Source organism: Neodiprion lecontei, chromosome 7 (genome assembly GCF_021901455.1).
Source record: "Neodiprion lecontei isolate iyNeoLeco1 chromosome 7, iyNeoLeco1.1, whole genome shotgun sequence".
NCBI classification, from domain to species: Eukaryota; Metazoa; Arthropoda; class Insecta; order Hymenoptera; family Diprionidae; genus Neodiprion; species Neodiprion lecontei.
The window spans coordinates 22,067,729-22,088,309 of NC_060266.1; the positions used below are offsets into that span (position 1 = coordinate 22,067,729).

The 20,581-nt window shown below is 41.7% G+C and overlaps 3 protein-coding genes across 5 annotated transcripts; 2 read left to right on the forward strand and 1 right to left on the reverse strand.

The window, feature by feature from the left end:
• Positions 1-89: 89 nt before the first annotated feature.
• On the forward strand, positions 90-2,575 carry LOC107226407 (60S ribosomal protein L13a). Its single transcript, XM_046744566.1, has 6 exons — positions 90-131; positions 640-770; positions 967-1,076; positions 1,727-1,872; positions 2,074-2,196; positions 2,443-2,575. Exons 1-6 carry the CDS (start codon positions 111-113, stop codon positions 2,524-2,526), a joined length of 615 nt encoding a protein of 204 aa, XP_046600522.1. The 5' UTR covers positions 90-110; the 3' UTR covers positions 2,527-2,575.
• Positions 2,576-2,735: 160 nt separating this feature from the next.
• LOC107216864 lies at positions 2,736-4,088 on the reverse strand. Its single transcript, XM_015654181.2, has 4 exons — positions 3,855-4,088; positions 3,527-3,782; positions 3,082-3,450; positions 2,736-3,003 (listed from the first exon to the last, which is right to left on the reverse strand). Exons 1-4 carry the CDS (start codon positions 4,004-4,006, stop codon positions 2,791-2,793), a joined length of 990 nt encoding a protein of 329 aa, XP_015509667.2. The 5' UTR covers positions 4,007-4,088; the 3' UTR covers positions 2,736-2,790.
• A 455-nt stretch (positions 4,089-4,543) lies between these two features.
• LOC107216865 (transient receptor potential channel pyrexia) lies at positions 4,544-12,592 on the forward strand. 3 transcript variants are annotated; one of them, XM_015654182.2, is made up of 3 exons: positions 4,544-4,589; positions 5,518-5,686; positions 9,141-12,592. In XM_015654182.2, exon 3 carries the CDS (start codon positions 9,188-9,190, stop codon positions 12,194-12,196), a length of 3,009 nt encoding a protein of 1,002 aa, XP_015509668.2. In that variant the 5' UTR covers positions 4,544-4,589; positions 5,518-5,686; positions 9,141-9,187; the 3' UTR covers positions 12,197-12,592. The 3 variants fall into 3 exon arrangements, with proteins under 3 accessions (XP_015509668.2, XP_015509669.2, XP_046600521.1); XM_015654183.2 differs by lacking the exons at positions 4,544-4,589; positions 5,518-5,686 and adding an exon at positions 6,676-6,735; XM_046744565.1 differs by lacking the exons at positions 4,544-4,589; positions 5,518-5,686 and adding an exon at positions 8,288-8,745.
• The last annotated feature ends 7,989 nt before the right edge of the window (positions 12,593-20,581 follow it).

Here is a 20,581-nt window from a genome sequence, read left to right on the forward strand (position 1 = left end):
CAGCCGATAGCTGAACGCATCGGCGCCGACAGCGCCGCGTTTTAATGGCCGTTTCCGGCCGCTCTGACTTCCTTTCACTTCTGTAGACCCTTTTCCGGTCGGGTAACAAAATGACTGGCTTCAGTGAAAAGGTTTGTAGAGTAAAATTACCGGTTATAAATGCGAAACGGCGATCCCGACGGTTAATAATCGTGCGAAAAACATAGCCGCGACACTGAAAAGCCAAGTGAACGGCGTTCAGTCTCCGCGGAGATCTTTTTACTCCGACAAAATGTACGGCTGGTCACTTCGTTTACGGCTGTGGTTTACACGTGTTGCTGTTTTTAACCTGCGCATATTTCGCGTTCTCGAGTCGCGCTGGATCGTCACATTTGTGCGAATGTGTTTCGGGTTATTTTTCCTCTTCGTTCCGTGCCTTTCGGTCGAATCGGCTGATCGAACCGACTGAAAATTCTTTCTAACCATAAAATTGACAATGACGCTTAACACGTGCGCCTCAATATCGAATCGTTGATAACTGATTCTGTCTTCTCGCCCGATAGCCGCGAACCGTTGTGAAATTTCTGCCTCTAACTTCGCCCACCTTCAGTCGAAAACTGACTTTCAAGTAATCTTTCTTTACAATTTTTTTTCTTACAGCCAATACTGATAGATGGCCGTGGCCATCTTCTCGGCCGCTTGGCCGCTATCATCGCCAAAACAATTCTGCAGGGCAACAAAGTCATCGTTGTTCGGAGCGAGCAGCTCAATATATCCGGAAACTTTTTCAGGTACGTAACTTGTCTCTTTGTCGATTAGATAAAAAAAAGTGGTGAACAATCCACATGATTAACAATGTTCTTACCTACATTATTTGATGTGATATGAAACTACGATACGCAATGATCTCCCAAACCTCCATCGGACAATGCGCACCGTTATTTGGATTTTTGTCTAATGCAAAGCGTCGTCTTCTTTCTGTTACAGGAACAAATTGAAGTTCATGTCTTTCCTCCGCAAGAGGTGTAACGTTAACCCGGCGCGTGGGCCTTTCCACTTCCGTGCCCCGAGCAAAATCCTCTGGAAGACCGTGCGTGGTATGTTGTTTTTTTTTTTTAAATTTTTTTCTACAAAGAGTGAAAGTCTTGCATTCATTCCAAAGTTTTTACCGTGAATTGTTAATATCCTGACGGTTGTTATTTCTCGAATGATTCTTCGATTTTTTATTTATGTATGTCGCGAGTAGTTTGATCACTGGTAATATTTTTCCTCTGATTTCATCGGAGCCAATTAATCGTCGGATTCATTTGGGATAAAGCACGATTGTTTGGAATTGCGTCTGGTTCGTGCGAAAATATATGATGTTGCAACACTTTAACTATACTTTTTCTGAAAAATTCCAAACTGTCTAAAATTTAGCGATCTGTACTATGGCATTAACTTATTGATATTTTGCAAACACAACTTTACGCTAGTAACTTCAAAGTTACAAAATAGTTATTTTTCTCTTGTGTTACCTTAACATTAGTAACTTCAATCTCTGAAAAATATGTAGATTTGTAAACTGCGAAACTATTCGCTTAAATGTCATCGCTTCCAATGATTATCCAACTTCTTACCTACATTATTTGATAGTGTTATGAAACCAAGTGTTTTTAATGAGATACTCATATCTGTTATTTACTTACAAAGTAATCGCTCTTCGCGGAATTAAAGGAAAATTTTTTTTTTACTTGGATTTCTCAAGGAATGGTACCACACAAAACCCAGAGGGGCAAGGACGCTCTTAGGAGATTAAAGGTTTACGAGGGTTGCCCACCGCCTTATGATCGCAGGAAACGCCTTGTCGTTCCAGGAGCGATGCGAGTCATGTGCTTGAAGCCTGGCAGAAAGGTGAAATTTATCTTATACTTCTGTTTGTTCATTTTTCAACAATATATCGACATTACATACAATGATGGTATGGTAATTTGCGACTGAAAATGGAGTGATCCACGTTTGTTGACAATCTTTGCTGAGTTTTGGTGACAAGTGAACTTGAATCATCGCCAAGTGCTGCAACTTGACATAAAAATGTTGTCATTTCTCTTTCAGTACTGCCATGTCGGTCGACTTTCCCACGAGGTTGGATGGAAGTACAAGGCTGTTGTACGCACCCTGGAGAACAAGAGGCGTGTCAGATCCATCCTTGAAGTGCAGAAGAGGGATAAGCTTAAGGTTTGTATATGATTTATGTATTTTTTTTCTTCATTCGTACCACAGGGAACTTCTGCTTAGTGCCGTACAAATGAGCATTCCGTTACGTTATGTAATTGTAATTTGCGACTGAGGGGTGAATAATTCCTCAACAGTGGTGAAAATTTATAGCTGAGATTAATGTTCCTGTATTTTTCCACGATAAAGTACTACATCGATATTTCATTTCATATCTTCAATCGCCTGTGTTTTTACTGCTGTTTACAGAAACTTACGAAACAAGCTGGAGAAGCTGTTGTTAAGAGCACGGCACCCTATACTAAGATCATCAACAGCTTTGGATACAACTAATTGCTGCATTATATAATAAAGACACAATAAAGTTTTGTCTAAAACAAAATCATACTGTAAATTAATCGTGTTCATGCCTTTAATTTTACAAAATTATCATAGAATTTTTCACGAGTAACTAAATTGAAAATTCTTTAAATTTCTTGACGTTTTTAGCTAAAAATTTAATTTACCAACACGGAGAATAAATGAACCGACGGGAAATTTTGCAAAAATATATTCATTCATTTATTTCTACAAAATTGATACATCACAATTAAATGGCTAATTTTCGATCATGAAAGTAACAGTTCCGGCCTTGTCGTCATCGTCGTCATCATCGCGCGCTTCGTTTTCTTCATCATTGCCCTCGGAATCCGAGGAGCTGCCGTTCGAGATCGTTGAACGATGATTTCCCACCATACGCGGCGCCGAATTGCCAATTTGCGAAGTAAATTGTTCAGCGAGTTTCATGATTGCGTTTTGTGTTTGAATTTCCTGCATAGAAAGTATTCAGGAATTAGAATCAAGAAGGCTATTAAAAAGAAATCAAATTAAAATCCACCGATTCTCAACCTGGAATTTTTCAGCCTGTTTCTTCTGCAAGTTTAGAGATTCTGTTATGTTCACTTCCTTGACCGTTCCATGAATCGAAGGGGGTGGAGTAGCGGCGGTAACTTCCCAGTGCGGATGCTTTCGCCTTTTGAGTTCGTTTGAAGGATCGTGAACGTTGCTTCTGGTTGTTTTGTACGGTTTAAACGATTCGTGCTTTTCCTTTTCACCCTTAACTCTGGGCCTTTCGACTACTCCCAGAATATATTTAACGTGCTCAAGACTGACTGAGTCATCGAAAGTTTCAATCTCCTTAAAGTCTTCCGGTGTAATCAGACTCTCCTCAGGCGGCAGATGCACCACCTTTTTCTTGTGCGTGCCGCTCCCTGTGGGCTGTAAATTTGATCTTTTTACTCATAAGAATCGACACGAAAGGGCGATGCGAACAGGGTAATATCTCTAATCAAACCTGGGCGAGTATCTTCAGGGGATCGTCTTCGTCGTCGCTGTCCAGCTGGACGACCTTTACAGTTCCTCGATCCTCGGTGTACTTTCCAGTCCATTCGAGTTCGTTCATCTTTGCCTTGCCTTCGGAGGCGATGTTGAGCCTCGAGAAGAGATCACCCGCCCTCTCAATATCATTCTTGGACTTTAATTCTCGCTGTATTTTATCCCGAAAATTTATTATCCTCGCGCCCTTGTCCGGCAGTTTCGCCACGAACTTTCTGAAACAGAAATAACGCCGAGGTTAGGGATTTTTCCTGTGACAGAAACCTCGCGCCTCGCGCAACACGTACTCGTTTCTCAGCAGCTTGTTTTGCCGCTCCAAGAGCTCCTCCAATTCGAATATTTGCTTCGAGGAGAGATCATCGATGTAACCTTGTTTCTCTCGCATCGAAGGCGGCAAAATTGCGCCCGGAACTTTCGCTACTACTTTTTCATGGTACATCTCGTACTGTGCTTGTGGCTTACCTCTCTCTTCTGACGTTAAACGTCAATTGCAACGATTGACGCGATTTTTGAGGTTATATTAGGATTTGCGTGATCGCAGCAAAGGAAGCAGCGACTCTTTGATTGCAGGTTACCCAAATCACGTTCGTGTATAAACGGTTTTTGGTGGTTAGGGGCAAACGCGTTTTGTCGCGAATTAATTCAGTTATCAAAATTGCTATTTTAACTCGAATGAAAATCGATAAGAATATTTGTAACGATGATGAGCAAAAAAATAAAAATAAAAATCAGAGAAGCGAAGAAACACAATTAGCAGTAATCTTGAATTATTGTATTACAAATTCAAAAATAAGTTGAACGAAGTGTTCGTAACGTCGACTACACAATGACCGAGTGCTGTAACAAAATAGCTTATATGCTTCTCTTTTTAGGTGGGTTTAATGCTCATTTGAATTTTGGACAGTATTCAATCTTTGTACTTAAATTGCAGTAACCCAGATCAAATCCTCTTTTCAAGGGAGATTCTCAACTTGAAATCTAACGGACTGCGACTGCAGTTGATGAACGATCTAAGGCAGACGGTACGTATGTGTATATCTTATATCAAACCTTATGGCTATCTAAGGCTTATAATCGAATAAAATTGAATACTATAAGCAGAAATAACATTCGTTAAACCTGATCCGAGAAAAAAAGTTAGTTTTTGTGTGATCAAAGTATGCGTAAGTTTCATTTTTCAAAGCTCGTGTTAACAAGGATGAAAACTTTCGTATAAATAAAATCACGAAGTCCTATTACAAGGAGAATTTATAAATACTATAAAAGTTCGTTAGGTTTGTAAAGATTGTCTTGATTTGAAAAAATGTCAGGCTATAAGAAGAATTCTGTATATATGAAAGCAATGTGACGGGAATATAAAACTATTCTTTGATTTCCTAGAAAGACCGGTTTCTACGATCCTCGTGGTATAATTCAGGAATGATAATTGTTCATTCCTTAAACGAACACGTGCAATAAGTTAAAACATCTAAACACCACCTAATCCAAGGTAGTCAGTCTTTTACGTATATCTATACCGCATAGACGGATAAATATCACACACGACTAACAAATACGAACGCGAATTGTTTCGCTGTATAATACAGCTAAATTGCATAAATCACAGGCACGTTAATGACCGTGAATTCCATTTGTTAACCGTAACGTGTAAAGAATTTTCTCAGACCCTTGACTGAGCAACGAATCGAAATTACTTATCGCGTTATCCTCTACCGCTCTGGTGTTCGCAGTTATATTAGAAAGGAAAATACAGCTCGATAATCATCCTTGTACACATAGAAACTATTCGCAGTCAGTGGGCAACAAATTTCCGGTTTTTATCCTCTGCATCCATTACAAAATAACGTAACAAATCTCGTTACGTACCGTCAGTGGAAATTCCCTGCATTCATTCATGATCAGACTGTTGCGGAATACAGTTTACGTCAAATTTTTGTTCACTATTACCAGCGTACCGTGTTCGTCCACCTACTCTCGTATCATGTGGACGGTTGGTTATGCAGAGAAGCGGAGTGGTGGTCATGCCGGCGACTGGTTTCCACGATCTACACGATCGCACAATCGTTTTCGTGTCAGCTGTTACAACGATCGTGTTCCACCCAGCAATAATTTTCATACGGTAAGTACGCGGCAAGCTAATTATCAGTGCCCGTTATAAACGGTTGGATTAAATGATAAATCAGGATAAATCGTCTGCGGTATCCGGTAAAAATTACAGTTTCTAACTATAGTGCTAAACGTGTATGACGCGACAGGATTCTCCATGTTTGTTCCAATTTGCAAACAATATACATATACACTGTATACACGTATTGCGATGTTGTTATGGGCTCGGTTTTTCTTTCGGGTCAAAAGATCGGGTCGAATGAGTCGGAGTGGGACAGTGTATATAGCGAACGTTTCAGCTATTATTTATGAATGGTTCAGAGGAACCCGTTAGTTTAAGTCAGACCTCGAGCCAAATCAGTCCCATGCTGATTTATTATGCTGGCCGTGGACAAACCTTAGTGTAGTCTTTTATTTCCGTAGAGTTTACAGACCTATATAAACGAATAATAGGAGATGTGGCCTAGAGATGAAACGGTTTCGGTCTTTCGGACATGTCAACAATATGCTTAAATTTACGTACACACGGTCTCGCAATGTGTTTATTTCGTATTCATTGCAAGAAATTGTAATTTAAACACACGTCACGTTATGAGAAATGATGCCATTCGATTTTCTTCTCTGAATTATTCGCTGACGTCAAGTGGTTGGAAGAACGTTTTTCCGCGTGGTGCGTAGCTGAATAACCAAGATCCGGTATTAACACAACAATTAATTGTTTTACTCATGATTCCCGATAATCTTTCATGCAGAAAAAGTCACGAAAGTCAGAAACGGAACACATTTTTCGGATGTTTAAAATTCTGGTGGTTTTATTGAATTTCAATGATTTTCCAAAAAAAAAAAAAACAATGTGAAAATATGTCAGTGACAGCCGTCAGTTTGCATTGATCAATCCATTGGCGTATGGGTTGAAAGAGAAGAGGAAAAATTAGCAAGAATTACGAAGCCTGCTGTGTATAGACATTGAGCTAATGTCACAGGCGAGTTTCACTTCTTGGAATAAGATCAATGTAATAATAAGCATCTTGAGGATCAACTTATTAGCGGCACTGTCTTGTGGTTAGTTTTTTTTTTATTTTTTTTTTTTTTTTTGGGTTTGTGCATTCATTTATCATATTCTTGCAAACTGCGTTTATACTTCAAATATTCAACCTACAGTTATTGCGCATTTAATTTGAATATGATTAATAAGGATTTCGCACAGTAATTTTCCATGCAGTTGAAACAACAGAGATTTGAAAATATCTCGTCAAATATGCGATGCTGTGAACGGGTGTAACGCCATAATTCATACATTATCTATAATAGCGCGAATGATTCTGAATTTGGGGCTAAACAGGATTTTTATGATGTACAGGAAATATCCAATCACTATTCGCGGAAACATGGGCTCTAACACGGACAACTTTATTGACTTAACCACTGTATTTCGGTCCGTAGGTAAAATACAAACGTCTGTCGAGATTTGCATTTGATAGACGATGATTCGATTGCCGAATTTTATGCCTTGTTACGTCAGATAAGTTCTTAAGACACGCGTCAACGGTTAAAAAAAAAAAAAAAAATACCGCGTAGAGAATCTCTCACGTGGGCGATTGGAATTTTGGAATACCCGATGAACTTTATTATACGATTTTAATTTACGGTCGAATTAGCAGAACTCGAATACAGCAAAGCACCAGGAATAAATTTGTGCATATTTTGAGCCTTACGTAATTCAATCATATTTTATGAGTACCAATTTTTTTCGTAAACTATCATTTTTCTGTACATACAATACAGGTGTCCTCTTTTGTCCATTAATTATGATTACATGTGCGCATAACTTGGCTGACGGTAAGGTTTGGGATCCAAGCAAATGTCGTGATAAATTGGCTTTTCCGACACGAACAGTGAATCATTTGAGTATTTAAAGGTCAGAGGAACCGAAGTGAGTAACTTTTGAATGGGAAAGTACTGGAATGCGATTTCTTTCAAAACAACGATAAGGATAATCGAGGCAACATGAATCAGAGCCGCATCCTTCCGAAACTCGTCTTAGTGCATTGACCGTCATTCGAAATATTGACTTTTAATTCAGCTACGAATTACCAACAGATTGAAACATCTTTCAGAAAATTTCACTGCAGGTTTTTTGTTTCTAATCCGAAGGCCCTGGTCGTCGGTTTCATCGCAGTTTGTGAAATTCAACTCATACCGGCCTTTCTGATGCTGTTGACCGGTAGCTTTGAAATTCAGATTGAAAAGAACTGTTGTAAATTAAATTGGATTCACTGATTGGACGTAGACTACAAATTTCAATCGACGGTTTAACAGCAATTGAAATCAATTCAAGTTTTGTTGTATGAATTTAAATGATGTTTAGTCGCCTGAATTGAATAACAGTCAGTTGTACGATCTGTATGGTATACATTTTAGTCTAGAATGGTAAACCCTGCGATTATGATTCATACCCACGGTCTCGAGTTATTTTTTTTTCTTTTTTTTTTTAACTTATTTCTGGAATCGCATCGCATTGTAGGTCGGGGAAAGCGGCGCATTTTAGATCTGTTCTCAGGTAGCATTCAATTTTAACCTATTAAGGACGCATTTCGTACACCATAAGTCGACCTTTTCGAACATCGTTAATCGTCATGTAGCTTAACCGGTATACCTCATTAACTATTCAAATTCTGCAATATAACCGTTGAGCAGTATTCTGCGATATATTGCATCTATTGTAATTATACCAAGAAGGGAACCGCTTCTAAAATCGGATCTACTAATTGGTCGCCCAGATATGGAAGGGTCGGGTAGAGTTTAACCTTGAGATATGTCTAATCTTTTTACCACTATTTTCCAACTAATGACCTCTCGAGCCTTCCCACTCCTTTCCATGAGTAACCTCTTCGGCCAATTGAATTAACTAAAATTATCTACACCACACTTCTTTGCCCTTGCCCATTTCCGTCAACGTTCAAAGTCCGCCCCGAGCAAGTTGTGAGAAGTCAGTGCACATAAATCCTTCGGAAGAACAACACCCATTTTACAGACACAAATATTCGAGTGCCCAGTCTCTAATATTATAAGGTAAAATATATTTTCAAACTCTAACAATATCCTCAAAGTACCAAGTAACATTTTCAACATAATTATTTCACAGAGTCCTCAGCGTTATTGAATCAATCCATTTGTAAATAAATCAACCGATTTCAAGAAAAAAAATACCCCCATTCCGATTAAAGTGCACTTTGGGAGGAAACGAAATTTGTGTAGACTAGTTTCGTTACTTTTCTGTATGATACGATTTGGTATTTATATTTATAGTTTCTAATGTACGCGTGGAGCGTTTTTGCGCTGTCGATGCGATTATAACTAGTATTTTACAGTGTACTGCATCGATATCTTTAACGCCAATTATCGTATAACAATTCTTCGATGATCTCAAATTTCCTTATCTAATATCCGTGTACGTCGATTTTCAGGTCCGAGATTCCCGGCAGCATGTAGATAATCTGCTGAAACGAGAAAAATGGGCGCCGGAGAGAAGCAACCGGGAGTGCCAAGCCTGCCGCCCCCAAAGAAGCGGGTGCAGTTGGAAAGAACCTCGAGTTTACAAGCGGTGGCGTCACCGACGCCGAAAAAGCTGAACCGGAGAACAGCGACGTCACTGTTACTGACGCGTTGGATAGGAGGAGGTCACGATCGTTCTTCGCTGGTGAAACAGGAGGCGACCGTAGAGGACGGATGGTTACCGGAGGAACACTGCATGGATTTTGGAACACCGCCACCAGTCGAAGAGCCGCACTGTTACTCGATGTGCTTGAGCGAAAGCTCCTTTACGGAGGAGTCTAACTACGTGATAACGGTCTGCAGGGAGACCGTCAAGGGCATCCTTACCGAGCACATGAGGGGTGTCGGGGGGCGTTTGCAGCTCTTCGAGGACGTCGAGTTGGGCCGAATAACCGACCAGAGCATCGGACGCGTCCTTGAGAGTTGCAAGTCGGTGGAAGCCGAGGCGCTCTTCCTCTACGCAAGCTTCCTTGGCCGCGACGAGCTCCTCCCAAAATTTTTGGAAGCCGAAGTCGACGTGAACCACGCCGAAGCGGAGCAGGGATTGACGGCCCTGCATCTCTGCGCGTTCAGTAACTCCCTGAAGGGTGTTAAGTTTCTGATAAAAAACGGGGCCCGCGTTAACTCCCGAAAAATCTACACTCCCTTCCAGTACGCGGCTTTTGGAAACTCCTACGACGTGGCGAAGTTCTTCCTGGACGAGGGTGTGGCCCAGGTCGTACCCACCGGCGATGACACCGTTCTCCACTGCGCGGCCAGGAGCAACGCACTCGAGGTCCTGCGGCTCGTTGCTCCTGGAAATCCCGACCTCAACACCCTCGACTGTGCGGGCCTTGCGCCCATCCACTACGTCACTGATCGCGACCACCCTGGATGTCTCGCTGCGCTTCTCCAGGCCGGCTGCCAAGTCGATGTGACCACCAGGAAGGGCGATACGGCCCTACACCTCGCGGCCGAGGCAGGCTGCGCCGAGAATCTCGAAATTCTTCTGGACCACGGGGCCGATCCCACCCTGAAGAACCATCGCGCTCAGACAGCGCTTCATCTGGCGGCAAGGGCGCACTCGCTGGAGGGCGTCAAGGTCCTGCTCAAGAAAGGCGGCAGCAACCCCAACGACGAGGACAACGACGGACGCACTCCGCTCCACGTCGCACTGGGAAGATCCACCCTTGCCTTCGACGTTTCGGAGTTCCTCGTCGCCTGGAAGGCGGACGTTAACAAAGCCGACAAATACGGATACACGCCCCTCCATGTTGCCGCCATTAACGAGCTGTCCCAGTGCGTCGACATCCTGATACTCAACGGCGCTGACCTCAGCGCCAAGACCAAGGGCGGAACCACCGCGCTCTCCATAATACTCAGAAAGACACCGACCTCCCTCAACGTCTTCAAGGAGAAACTCGACAGCTCAATCGCACTACGTCAGCACGGCTCGGCCACCGGTGAGGTCGAACTAAGGCTCGACTTTCATCCGCTCCTGCAGCACGGTAGGCAGAGCGAGATCGGCTACCTGGCCACCTTCATCACCGAGGGGTACAAGGAGGTCCTCGAACACCCGCTCTGCCAGTCGTTCCTTCACCTTAAGTGGCAGAAGATCAGGAAGTACTACGTGGGCAGGCTGCTCTTCTACCTCCTCTACGTCCTCGTCGTTACCGCCTGGGTGATGACTGCGCTTGCTCATAACTACTACAACGAGAGTCGGGGGGTGTTCGACGAGGGCCGACAGCCCGGTAACAACACGACAACGAGTATCATCAACGAGATATTGTACCATCATCCGGTCGTCATGGAGATCGCGTGGTACGCGTTAACGATACTCACGGTGCTGGAAGTGCTGCGGAAGGTAGCAGGGATTTCGACCTTCGTCTCTGTCCGGCAGTTCTTCACCCAGGTCGATAATCTCGTCGAGTGGTGTGTCGTCATCAGCGTGTTCGCCAGCTCGTTCATATTCACTGGAAGAACCTACAGCTGGCAGAACCACATTGGTGCCTACGCCGTTCTCTGCGGGTGGACGAACCTTATGCTGATGATCGGACAACTCCCGATGTTCGGTGCCTACGTCGCCATGTTCACCAGCATTCAGGCCCAAGTCATAAAGCTTCTCATGGCCTATGCTTGTCTGCTGATCGGCTTCACCGCCAGCTTCTGCGTTATGTTTCCTCAATCGAAAGCGTTCAGCCGTCCCCACACCGGGCTGATCAAGGTACTTGTGATGATGACGGGCGAGGTTGACTTCGAGAGCCTGTTCTTTCCTGGGAATGACGACCTTGAGACCATGGCTAAGTCCAACGGGTCGTCTTGGGTCCTTTTACAGGTTTCGGCTCAGCTCTGCTTTCTGCTCTTTCTCCTCTTCGTCACGATCGTCCTGATGAATCTGCTAGTCGGTATCGCCGTACACGACATCAAAGGCCTCCAGAAGACGGCCGGCCTTGCCAAACTCGTCAGACAGACGAAGCTCATCTGCGAGGTCGAGACCGCACTTTTCCTCGGTCTTCTGCCTCGGCGACTCATCAGAATGCTCAAGTGGACGGCCTTCGTTCTACCTCCATCCCTCAGGGTCGTTCTTACTGTTCGGCCTCTCAATCCCAGGGAGAAGAGACTTCCGCCCGACGTCCTTGCCTCCGCTTACAGGATAGCTAGGGACCGGAAGTGTACACCGATTGGCGGAACTCTTCGCAGCAGGGCGAGTTGCAGTACTACTTACACTTACGTAAAAAGCGATGGCGAATCAACGCTGAGACGCGATGTTCACATCGAAGATGACGAGGACGACGCGGTCGTCAGGGCGTCTAGTCAGCCGGAAACGATTCAAAGATCTTCGGGCGGTGACATAAGTCAATTGAGGGAGGAAATTTGTGAGCTCAAAAAAATATGTGACCAAAATCAGAAGCTCATTCAAGATTTGGTAGTCGCCTTGGCGATGGATTCGAGAAACGGTTCAGAAGACGTGAAAAGTTCAGATCGCTGACTTGGTGATATATTTTTTATAATTACGTCATGTGAGGTCAACTTTCCAGTGACTGATAACAGTGTGCTGAAAATACTTTACTTTCCATGTAATACTAATATTAGAAAATATTATCTGTATCGTATTTAACAACTCCGTCTGCGTAGGATGTTTGTATTACGTATTGTGATTCGTAACTGATTGGTTTGACTGAGCTAAGATAAAAACCAATGTCGTGAATTTATTTGATGATTTTACAATGAACTTGATGTAGCTAAAAGAATCGCAATTGACTGAGATGAGCCATTTATACTCAAATTTCAGGTACTTAAGTAATGTTGTTCAACAAATATTGTAAATAGGCATGTATTTTTGTTGAAACAGATTAAAGCACGGAATGGAAGCACTTTTATCATACATTGTGTTATTTCTTTTGTAATTCGTACCTGGCGATATTTAAACGCGTACAGATATACTTCGTCACGTGACAAACGAAACGAAATGTTGGCTTAAAAATGTTTAGAACTGTCGGGAATTTGAAGCGGTAAAATTTTTGTATCAGACTCGATGTGCACTGAACTTATCTGCCTGACTCGTAGACTTCATAAACTCCTGAATCAACAAAAGAGTATGATAGAATGAACATTCGCAGGGATAAGACGAAATTTCTCCTTTCTTCGGCTGTAACTTTTAGCTAACATTGCCAAACTTCTTTTAATAAATTATGCAATCAAAGAACTGATCCGTCCATTCTCTTATTGCAGTATCTTATTCGCGATCATAAAATGCTCAAAATATCGTGAAAGACGTGTTGAAGGACGGATATATTGATTATTATGACCAAATTTTTACATTTTTCGGATTGATGTTTTAATCCGTTGGCTGCAAAGTCCTTGAACTGCGTGTAGTCGATTTTTTTTTACGAAACCACATCGATATATGAAATTGAATATTCTTAGTGAATAAATTCTGGAAATTTTCGAAGTCAGCCTTATTTTAAACGAAAAAATCTAGCAGGGTGAGTCTGTTTTCACTGAAATTTTCAGAGCGAAAAATTTGTCTTATTGGGATCCCTTCGACGTACCCTTGCAAAGTAATACAAAGGTATTTCGACTTTGCGAGTTGTCAGTTTTTTAAGTTCCTCGCAGCGCCTCTAAACTGTACGCGAGCAGTTCTTGTGGCAAAAATGATGGTTGTACAACCCTCTCTAGACTAATCGGTCTCGTGGAGATTCAAGAAGACAGAAAAAGAACTGGACCAGCATCAGAAGAATTATTCGAAAATGGATATTGTGGAAATTTTCAGTAAAACTCGAAAGGGGTGACATGTTATATATGAAATATTTCTAGAATATTTCCATTTCAATATTCAGGAATATAATAAGAAAAAAGCAAAGCTACTACTATATTTTACATAAGTGTAAGTTGTACGAGAATGAATGAGAAACTGAAAACTAAGACTGGGATTAATCGGGTTAACCTTGCTTTTCAGGTGATGTTGAAAAAGAAAAGCTTGATGTCGCAGAATCAATTGTACAACCCTTTCTAGACGATTTGGACCCTCAGAAAGAAGTGAAAGACGTAGAAAGCAAACAGCGAGCAGCGAAGAAACTGCCTTATCTTGCAAAACGGGTGTTTGAGCTGGCGTAGGATCAGCAGCTGACAAACTACGAAGTATATACAGGAAAATTCGATTATTAATTAATTTTGATACAAGTGACATAAAGAAGTGACAGTGAATTAGCAAAAATGTTGTATACTGCGGAGATGCATTACAACTGTGTGAAAAATAAGACAAATTATATTAGGAAACTGAGAGAACAAGTATCTCATTCAATATTTGTCGTATTCTCCTCGGAGTAATGTATATTGCATTCATTTAGAGGCAAATTCTCTTAGTTTTTTAATTCAGTACGGTCTGGTAACTTTTGAATATACTATACACTGACATGACATACAAAAACTTGTACTCAAATTCAGCCATATTACTGTCATACACTGAGATTAAATAAAATCACAAACTTTTGCGGTTATGAATTTGTCATTTTCCTTCCCCTTCGAGCGTAGATCCGGGGATGATTTTCAGAATTTTTGGCTGAGACTTCCGAACCACTGTTCGCAGTCCATTAAAAGTGTGCTCGATAGATTTTTCTCGCAAAATGACGTCGAAGTGAGAATGCTTGGTCTCAAATTCAATTTGTATGACACTTGCCTGACTAATTGGACCTCCAGGAACTCAGAAAACGCAGCGAAAAGAGCGTGGGATCAACAGGAGAGAAATTACGAAGGAAAATGCAACTGCTGAAAAATGTCGAAAACACGGGTTCTCGTTTTTTGGCTGTAACTTTTGATGCATCGATCGCAGCGTATTGGGACTGCGCCCAATCGATTTCTTTTGCAAAATTACGTCGGAATCGTGCCACAATTGATTTATTCCAGCACTTTTCAAAATCGCGAAAATTTTCGCAAAAAATGCAAAGGGGTTAGCCTTACTTTTTCTTCATTTTTCGACCAAAAATTTTAGGTCTCAGATTCGTTTCGTATGACTCTTACCTGACTAATTGGACCTCCAGGAACTCAGAAAACGCAGCGAAAAGAGCGTGGGATCAACAGGAGAGAAATTACGAAGGAAAATGCACCTGCTGAAAAATGTCGAAAACACGGGTTCTCGTTTTTTGGCTGTAACTTTTGATGCATCGATCGCAGCGTATTGGGACTGCGCCCAATCGATTTCTTTTGCAAAATTACGTCGGAATCGTGCCACAATTGATTTATTCCAGCACTTTTCAAAATCGCGAAAATTTTCGCAAAAAATGCAAAGGGGTTAGCCTTACTTTTTCTTCATTTTTCGACCAAAAATTTTAGGTCTCAGATTCGTTTCGTATGACTCTTACCTGACTAATTGGACCTCCAGGAACTCAGAAAACGCAGCGAAAAGAGCGTGGGATCAACAGGAGAGAAATTACGAAGGAAAATGCACCTGCTGAAAAATGTCGAAAACACGGGTTCTCGTTTTTTGGCTGTAACTTTTGATGCATCGATCGCAGCGTATTGGGACTGCGCCCAATCGATTTCTTTTGCAAAATTACGTCGGAATCGTGCCACAATTGATTTATTCCAGCACTTTTCAAAATCGCGAAAATTTTCGCAAAAAATGCAAAGGGGTTAGCCTTACTTTTTCTTCATTTTTCGACCAAAAATTTTAGGTCTCAGATTCGTTTCGTATGACTCTTACCTGACTAATTGGACCTCCAGGAACTCAGAAAACGCAGCGAAAAGAGCGTGGGATCAACAGGAGAGAAATTACGAAGGAAAATGCACCTGCTGAAAAATGTCGAAAACACGGGTTTTCGTTTTTTGGCTGTAACTTTTGATGCATCGATCGCAGCGTATTGGGACTGCGCCCAATCGATTTCTTTTGCAAAATTACGTCGGAATCGTGCCACAATTGATTTATTCCAGCACTTTTCAAAATCGCGAAAATTTTCGCAAAAAATGCAAAGGGGTTAGCCTTACTTTTTCTTCATTTTTCGACCAAAAATTTTAGGTCTCAGATTCGTTTCGTATGACTCTTACCTGACTAATTGGACCTCCAGGAACTCAGAAAACGCAGCGAAAAGAGCGTGGGATCAACAGGAGAGAAATTACGAAGGAAAATGCACCTGCTGAAAAATGTCGAAAACACGGGTTCTCGTTTTTTGGCTGTAACTTTTGATGCATCGATCGCAGCGTATTGGGACTGCGCCCAATCGATTTCTTTTGCAAAATTACGTCGGAATCGTGCCACAATTGATTTATTCCAGCACTTTTCAAAATCGCGAAAATTTTCGCAAAAAATGCAAAGGGGTTAACCTTACTTTTTCTTCATTTTTCGACCAAAAATTTTAGGTCTCAGATTCGTTTCGTATGACTCTTACCTGACTAATTGGACCTCCAGGAACTCAGAAAACGCAGCGAAAAGAGCGTGGGATCAACAGGAGAGAAATTACGAAGGAAAATGCACCTGCTGAAAAATGTCGAAAACACGGGTTCTCGTTTTTTGGCTGTAACTTTTGATGCATCGATCGCAGCGTATTGGGACTGCGCCCAATCGATTTCTTTTGCAAAATTACGTCGGAATCGTGCCACAATTGATTTATTCCAGCACTTTTCAAAATCGCGAAAATTTTCGCAAAAAATGCAAAGGGGTTAGCCTTACTTTTTCTTCATTTTTCGACCAAAAATTTTAGGTCTCAGATTCGTTTCGTATGACTCTTACCTGACTAATTGGACCTCCAGGAACTCAGAAAACGCAGCGAAAAGTGCGTGGGATCAACAGGAGATAAATTACGAAGGAAAATGCACCTGCTGAAAAATGTCGAAAACACGGGTTTTCGTTTTTTGGCTGTAACTTTTGATGCATCGATCGCAGCGTATTGGGACTGCGCCCAATCGATTTCTTTTGCAAAATTACGTCGGAATCGTGCCACAATTGATTTATTCCAGCACTTTTCAAAATCGCGAAAATTTTCGCAAAAAATGCAAAGGGGTTAGCCTTACTTTTTCTTCATTTTTCGACCAAAAATTTTAGGTCTCAGATTCGTTTCGTATGACTCTTACCTGACTAATTGGACCTCCAGGAACTCAGAAAACGCAGCGAAAAGAGCGTGGGATCAACAGGAGAGAAATTACGAAGGAAAATGCACCTGCTGAAAAATGTCGAAAACACGGGTTCTCGTTTTTTGGCTGTAACTTTTGATGCATCGATCGCAGCGTATTGAGACTGCGCCCAATCGATTTCTTTTGCAAAATTACGTCGGAATCGTGCCACAATTGATTTATTCCAGCACTTTTCAAAATCGCGAAAATTTTCGCAAAAAATGCAAAGGGGTTAGCCTTACTTTTTCTTCATTTTTCGACCAAAAATTTTAGGTCTCAGATTCGTTTCGTATGACTATTACCTGACTAATTGGACCTCCAGGAACTCAGAAAACGCAGCGAAAAGAGCGTGGGATCAATAGGAGAGAAATTACGAAGGAAAATGCACCTGCTGAAAAATGTCGAAAACACGGGTTCTCGTTTTTTGGCTGTAACTTTTGATGCATCGATCGCAGCGTATTGGGACTGCGCCCAATCGATTTCTTTTGCAAAATTACGTCGGAATCGTGCCACAATTGATTTATTCCAGCACTTTTCAAAATCGCGAAAATTTTCGCAAAAAATGCAAAGGGGTTAGCCTTACTTTTTCTTCATTTTTCGACCAAAAATTTTAGGTCTCAGATTCGTTTCGTATGACTCTTACCTGACTAATTGGACCTCCAGGAACTCAGAAAACGCAGCGAAAAGTGCGTGGGATCAACAGGAGATAAATTACGAAGGAAAATGCACCTGCTGAAAAATGTCGAAAACACGGGTTTTCGTTTTTTGGCTGTAACTTTTGATGCATCGATCGCAGCGTATTGGGACTGCGCCCAATCGATTTCTTTTGCAAAGTTACGTCGGAATCGTGCCACAATTGATTTATTCCAGCACTTTTCAAAATCGCGAAAATTTTCGCAAAAAATGCAAAGGGGTTAGCCTTACTTTTTCTTCATTTTTCGACCAAAAATTTTAGGTCTCAGATTCGTTTCGTATGACTCTTACCTGACTAATTGGACCTCCAGGAACTCAGAAAACGCAGCGAAAAGAGCGTGGGATCAACAGGAGAGAAATTACGAAGGAAAATGCACCTGCTGAAAAATGTCGAAAACACGGGTTCTCGTTTTTTGGCTGTAACTTTTGATGCATCGATCGCAGCGTATTGGGACTGCGCCCAATCGATTTCTTTTGCAAAATTACGTCGGAATCGTGCCACAATTGATTTATTCCAGCACTTTTCAAAATCGCGAAAATTTTCGCAAAAAATGCAAAGGGGTTAGCCTTACTTTTTCTTCATTTTTCGACCAAAAATTTTAGGTCTCAGATTCGTTTCGTATGACTCTTACCTGACTAATTGGACCTCCAGGAACTCAGAAAACGCAGCGAAAAGAGCGTGGGATCAACAGGAGAGAAATTACGAAGGAAAATGCACCTGCTGAAAAATGTCGAAAACACGGGTTCTCGTTTTTTGGCTGTAACTTTTGATGCATCGATCGCAGCGTATTGGGACTGCGCCCAATCGATTTCTTTTGCAAAATTACGTCGGAATCGTGCCACAATTGATTTATTCCAGCACTTTTCAAAATCGCGAAAATTTTCGCAAAAAATGCAAAGGGGTTAGCCTTACTTTTTCTTCATTTTTCGACCAAAAATTTTAGGTCTCAGATTCGTTTCGTATGACTCTTACCTGACTAATTGGACCTCCAGGAACTCAGAAAACGCAGCGAAAAGAGCGTGGGATCAACAGGAGAGAAATTACGAAGGAAAATGCACCTGCTGAAAAATGTCGAAAACACGGGTTCTCGTTTTTTGGCTGTAACTTTTGATGCATCGATCGCAGCGTATTGGGACTGCGCCCAATCGATTTCTTTTGCAAAATTACGTCGGAATCGTGCCACAATTGATTTATTCCAGCACTTTTCAAAATCGCGAAAATTTTCGCAAAAAATGCAAAGGGGTTAGCCTTACTTTTTCTTCATTTTTCGACCAAAAATTTTAGGTCTCAGATTCGTTTCGTATGACTCTTACCTGACTAATTGGACCTCCAGGAACTCAGAAAACGCAGCAAAAAGAGCGTGGGATCAACAGGAGAGAAATTACGAAGGAAAATGCACCTGCTGAAAAATGTCGAAAACACGGGTTCTCGTTTTTTGGCTGTAACTTTTGATGCATCGATCGCAGCGTATTGGGACTGCGCCCAATCGATTTCTTTTGCAAAATTACGTCGGAATCGTGCCACAATTGATTTATTCCAGCACTTTTCAAAATCGCGAAAATTTTCGCAAAAAATGCAAAGGGGTTAGCCTTACTTTTTCTTCATTTTTCGACCAAAAATTTTAGGTCTCAGATTCGTTTCGTATGACTCCTACCTGACTAATTGGACCTCCAGGAACTCAGAAAACGCAGCGAAAAGAGCGTGGGATCAACAGGAGAGAAATTACGAAGGAAAATGCACCTGCTGAAAAATGTCGAAAACACGGGTTCTCGTTTTTTGGCTGTAACTTTTGATGCATCGATCGCAGCGTATTGGGACTGCGCCCAATCGATTTCTTTTGCAAAATTACGTCGGAATCGTGCCACAATTGATTTATTCCAGCACTTTTCAAAATCGCGAAAATTTTCGCAAAAAATGCAAAGGGGTTAGCCTTACTTTTTCTTCATTTTTCGACCAAAAATTTTAGGTCTCAGATTCGTTTCGTATGACTCTTACCTGACTAATTGGACCTCCAGGAACTCAGAAAACGCAGCGAAAAGAGCGTGGGATCAACAGGAGGGAAATTACGAAGGAAAATGCACCTGCTGAAAAATGTCGAAAACACGGGTTCTCGTTTTTTGGCTGTAACTTTTGATGCATCGATCGCAGCGTATTGGGACTGCGCCCAATCGATTTCTTTTGCAAAATTACGTCGGAATCGTGCCACAATTGATTTATTCCAGCACTTTTCAAAATCGCGAAAATTTTCGCAAAAAATGCAAAGGGGTTAGCCTTACTTTTTCTTCATTTTTCGACCAAAAATTTTAGGTCTCAGATTCGTTTCGTATGACTCTTACCTGACTAATTGGACCTCCAGGAACTCAGAAAACGCAGCGAAAAGAGCGTGGGATCAACAGGAGAGAAATTACGAAGGAAAATGCACCTGCTGAAAAATGTCGAAAACACGGGTTCTCGTTTTTTGGCTGTAACTTTTGATGCATCGATCGCAGCGTATTGGGACTGCGCCCAATCGATTTCTTTTGCAAAATTACGTCGGAATCGTGCCACAATTGATTTATTCCAGCACTTTTCAAAATCGCGAAAATTTTCGCAAAAAATGCAAAGGGGTTAGCCTTACTTTTTCTTCATTTTTCGACCAAAAATTTTAGGTCTCAGATTCGTTTCGTATGACTCTTACCTGACTAATTGGACCTCCAGGAACTCAGAAAACGCAGCGAAAAGAGCGTGGGATCAACAGGAGAGAAATTACGAAGGAAAATGCACCTGCTGAAAAATGTCGAAAACACGGGTTCTCGTTTTTTGGCTGTAACTTTTGATGCATCGATCGCAGCGTATTGGGACTGCGCCCAATCGATTTCTTTTGCAAAATTACGTCGGAATCGTGCCACAATTGATTTATTCCAGCACTTTTCAAAATCGCGAAAATTTTCGCAAAAAATGCAAAGGGGTTAACCTTACTTTTTCTTCATTTTTCGACCAAAAATTTTAGGTCTCAGATTCGTTTCGTATGACTCTTACCTGACTAATTGGACCTCCAGGAACTCAGAAAACGCAGCGAAAAAAGCGTGGGATCAA

What these genes read in the sequence shown, in the direction of transcription:
- LOC107226407 (XM_046744566.1), top strand. Translation starts at nt 111, where the DNA reads ATGACTGGCTTCAGTGAAAAG. An exon ending in ATATCCGGAAACTTTTTCAG is followed by an intron (nt 771 to 966) that starts GTACGTAACTTG and finishes TTTCTGTTACAG; the next exon opens with GAACAAATTGAAGTTCATGT. An exon ending in GCTTGAAGCCTGGCAGAAAG is followed by an intron (nt 1,873 to 2,073) that starts GTGAAATTTATC and finishes TTTCTCTTTCAG; the next exon opens with TACTGCCATGTCGGTCGACT.
- LOC107216864 (XM_015654181.2), bottom strand. Translation starts at nt 4,006, where the DNA reads ATGTACCATGAAAAAGTAGTAGCGAAAGTTCCGGGCGCAATTTTGCCG. An exon ending in AACAAGCTGCTGAGAAACGA is followed by an intron (nt 3,783 to 3,854) that starts GTACGTGTTGCG and finishes TTTCTGTTTCAG; the next exon opens with AAAGTTCGTGGCGAAACTGC. An exon ending in AACAGGCTGAAAAATTCCAG is followed by an intron (nt 3,004 to 3,081) that starts GTTGAGAATCGG and finishes CTTTCTATGCAG; the next exon opens with GAAATTCAAACACAAAACGC.
- LOC107216865 (XM_015654182.2), top strand. Translation starts at nt 9,188, where the DNA reads ATGGGCGCCGGAGAGAAGCAACCGGGAGTGCCAAGCCTGCCGCCCCCA.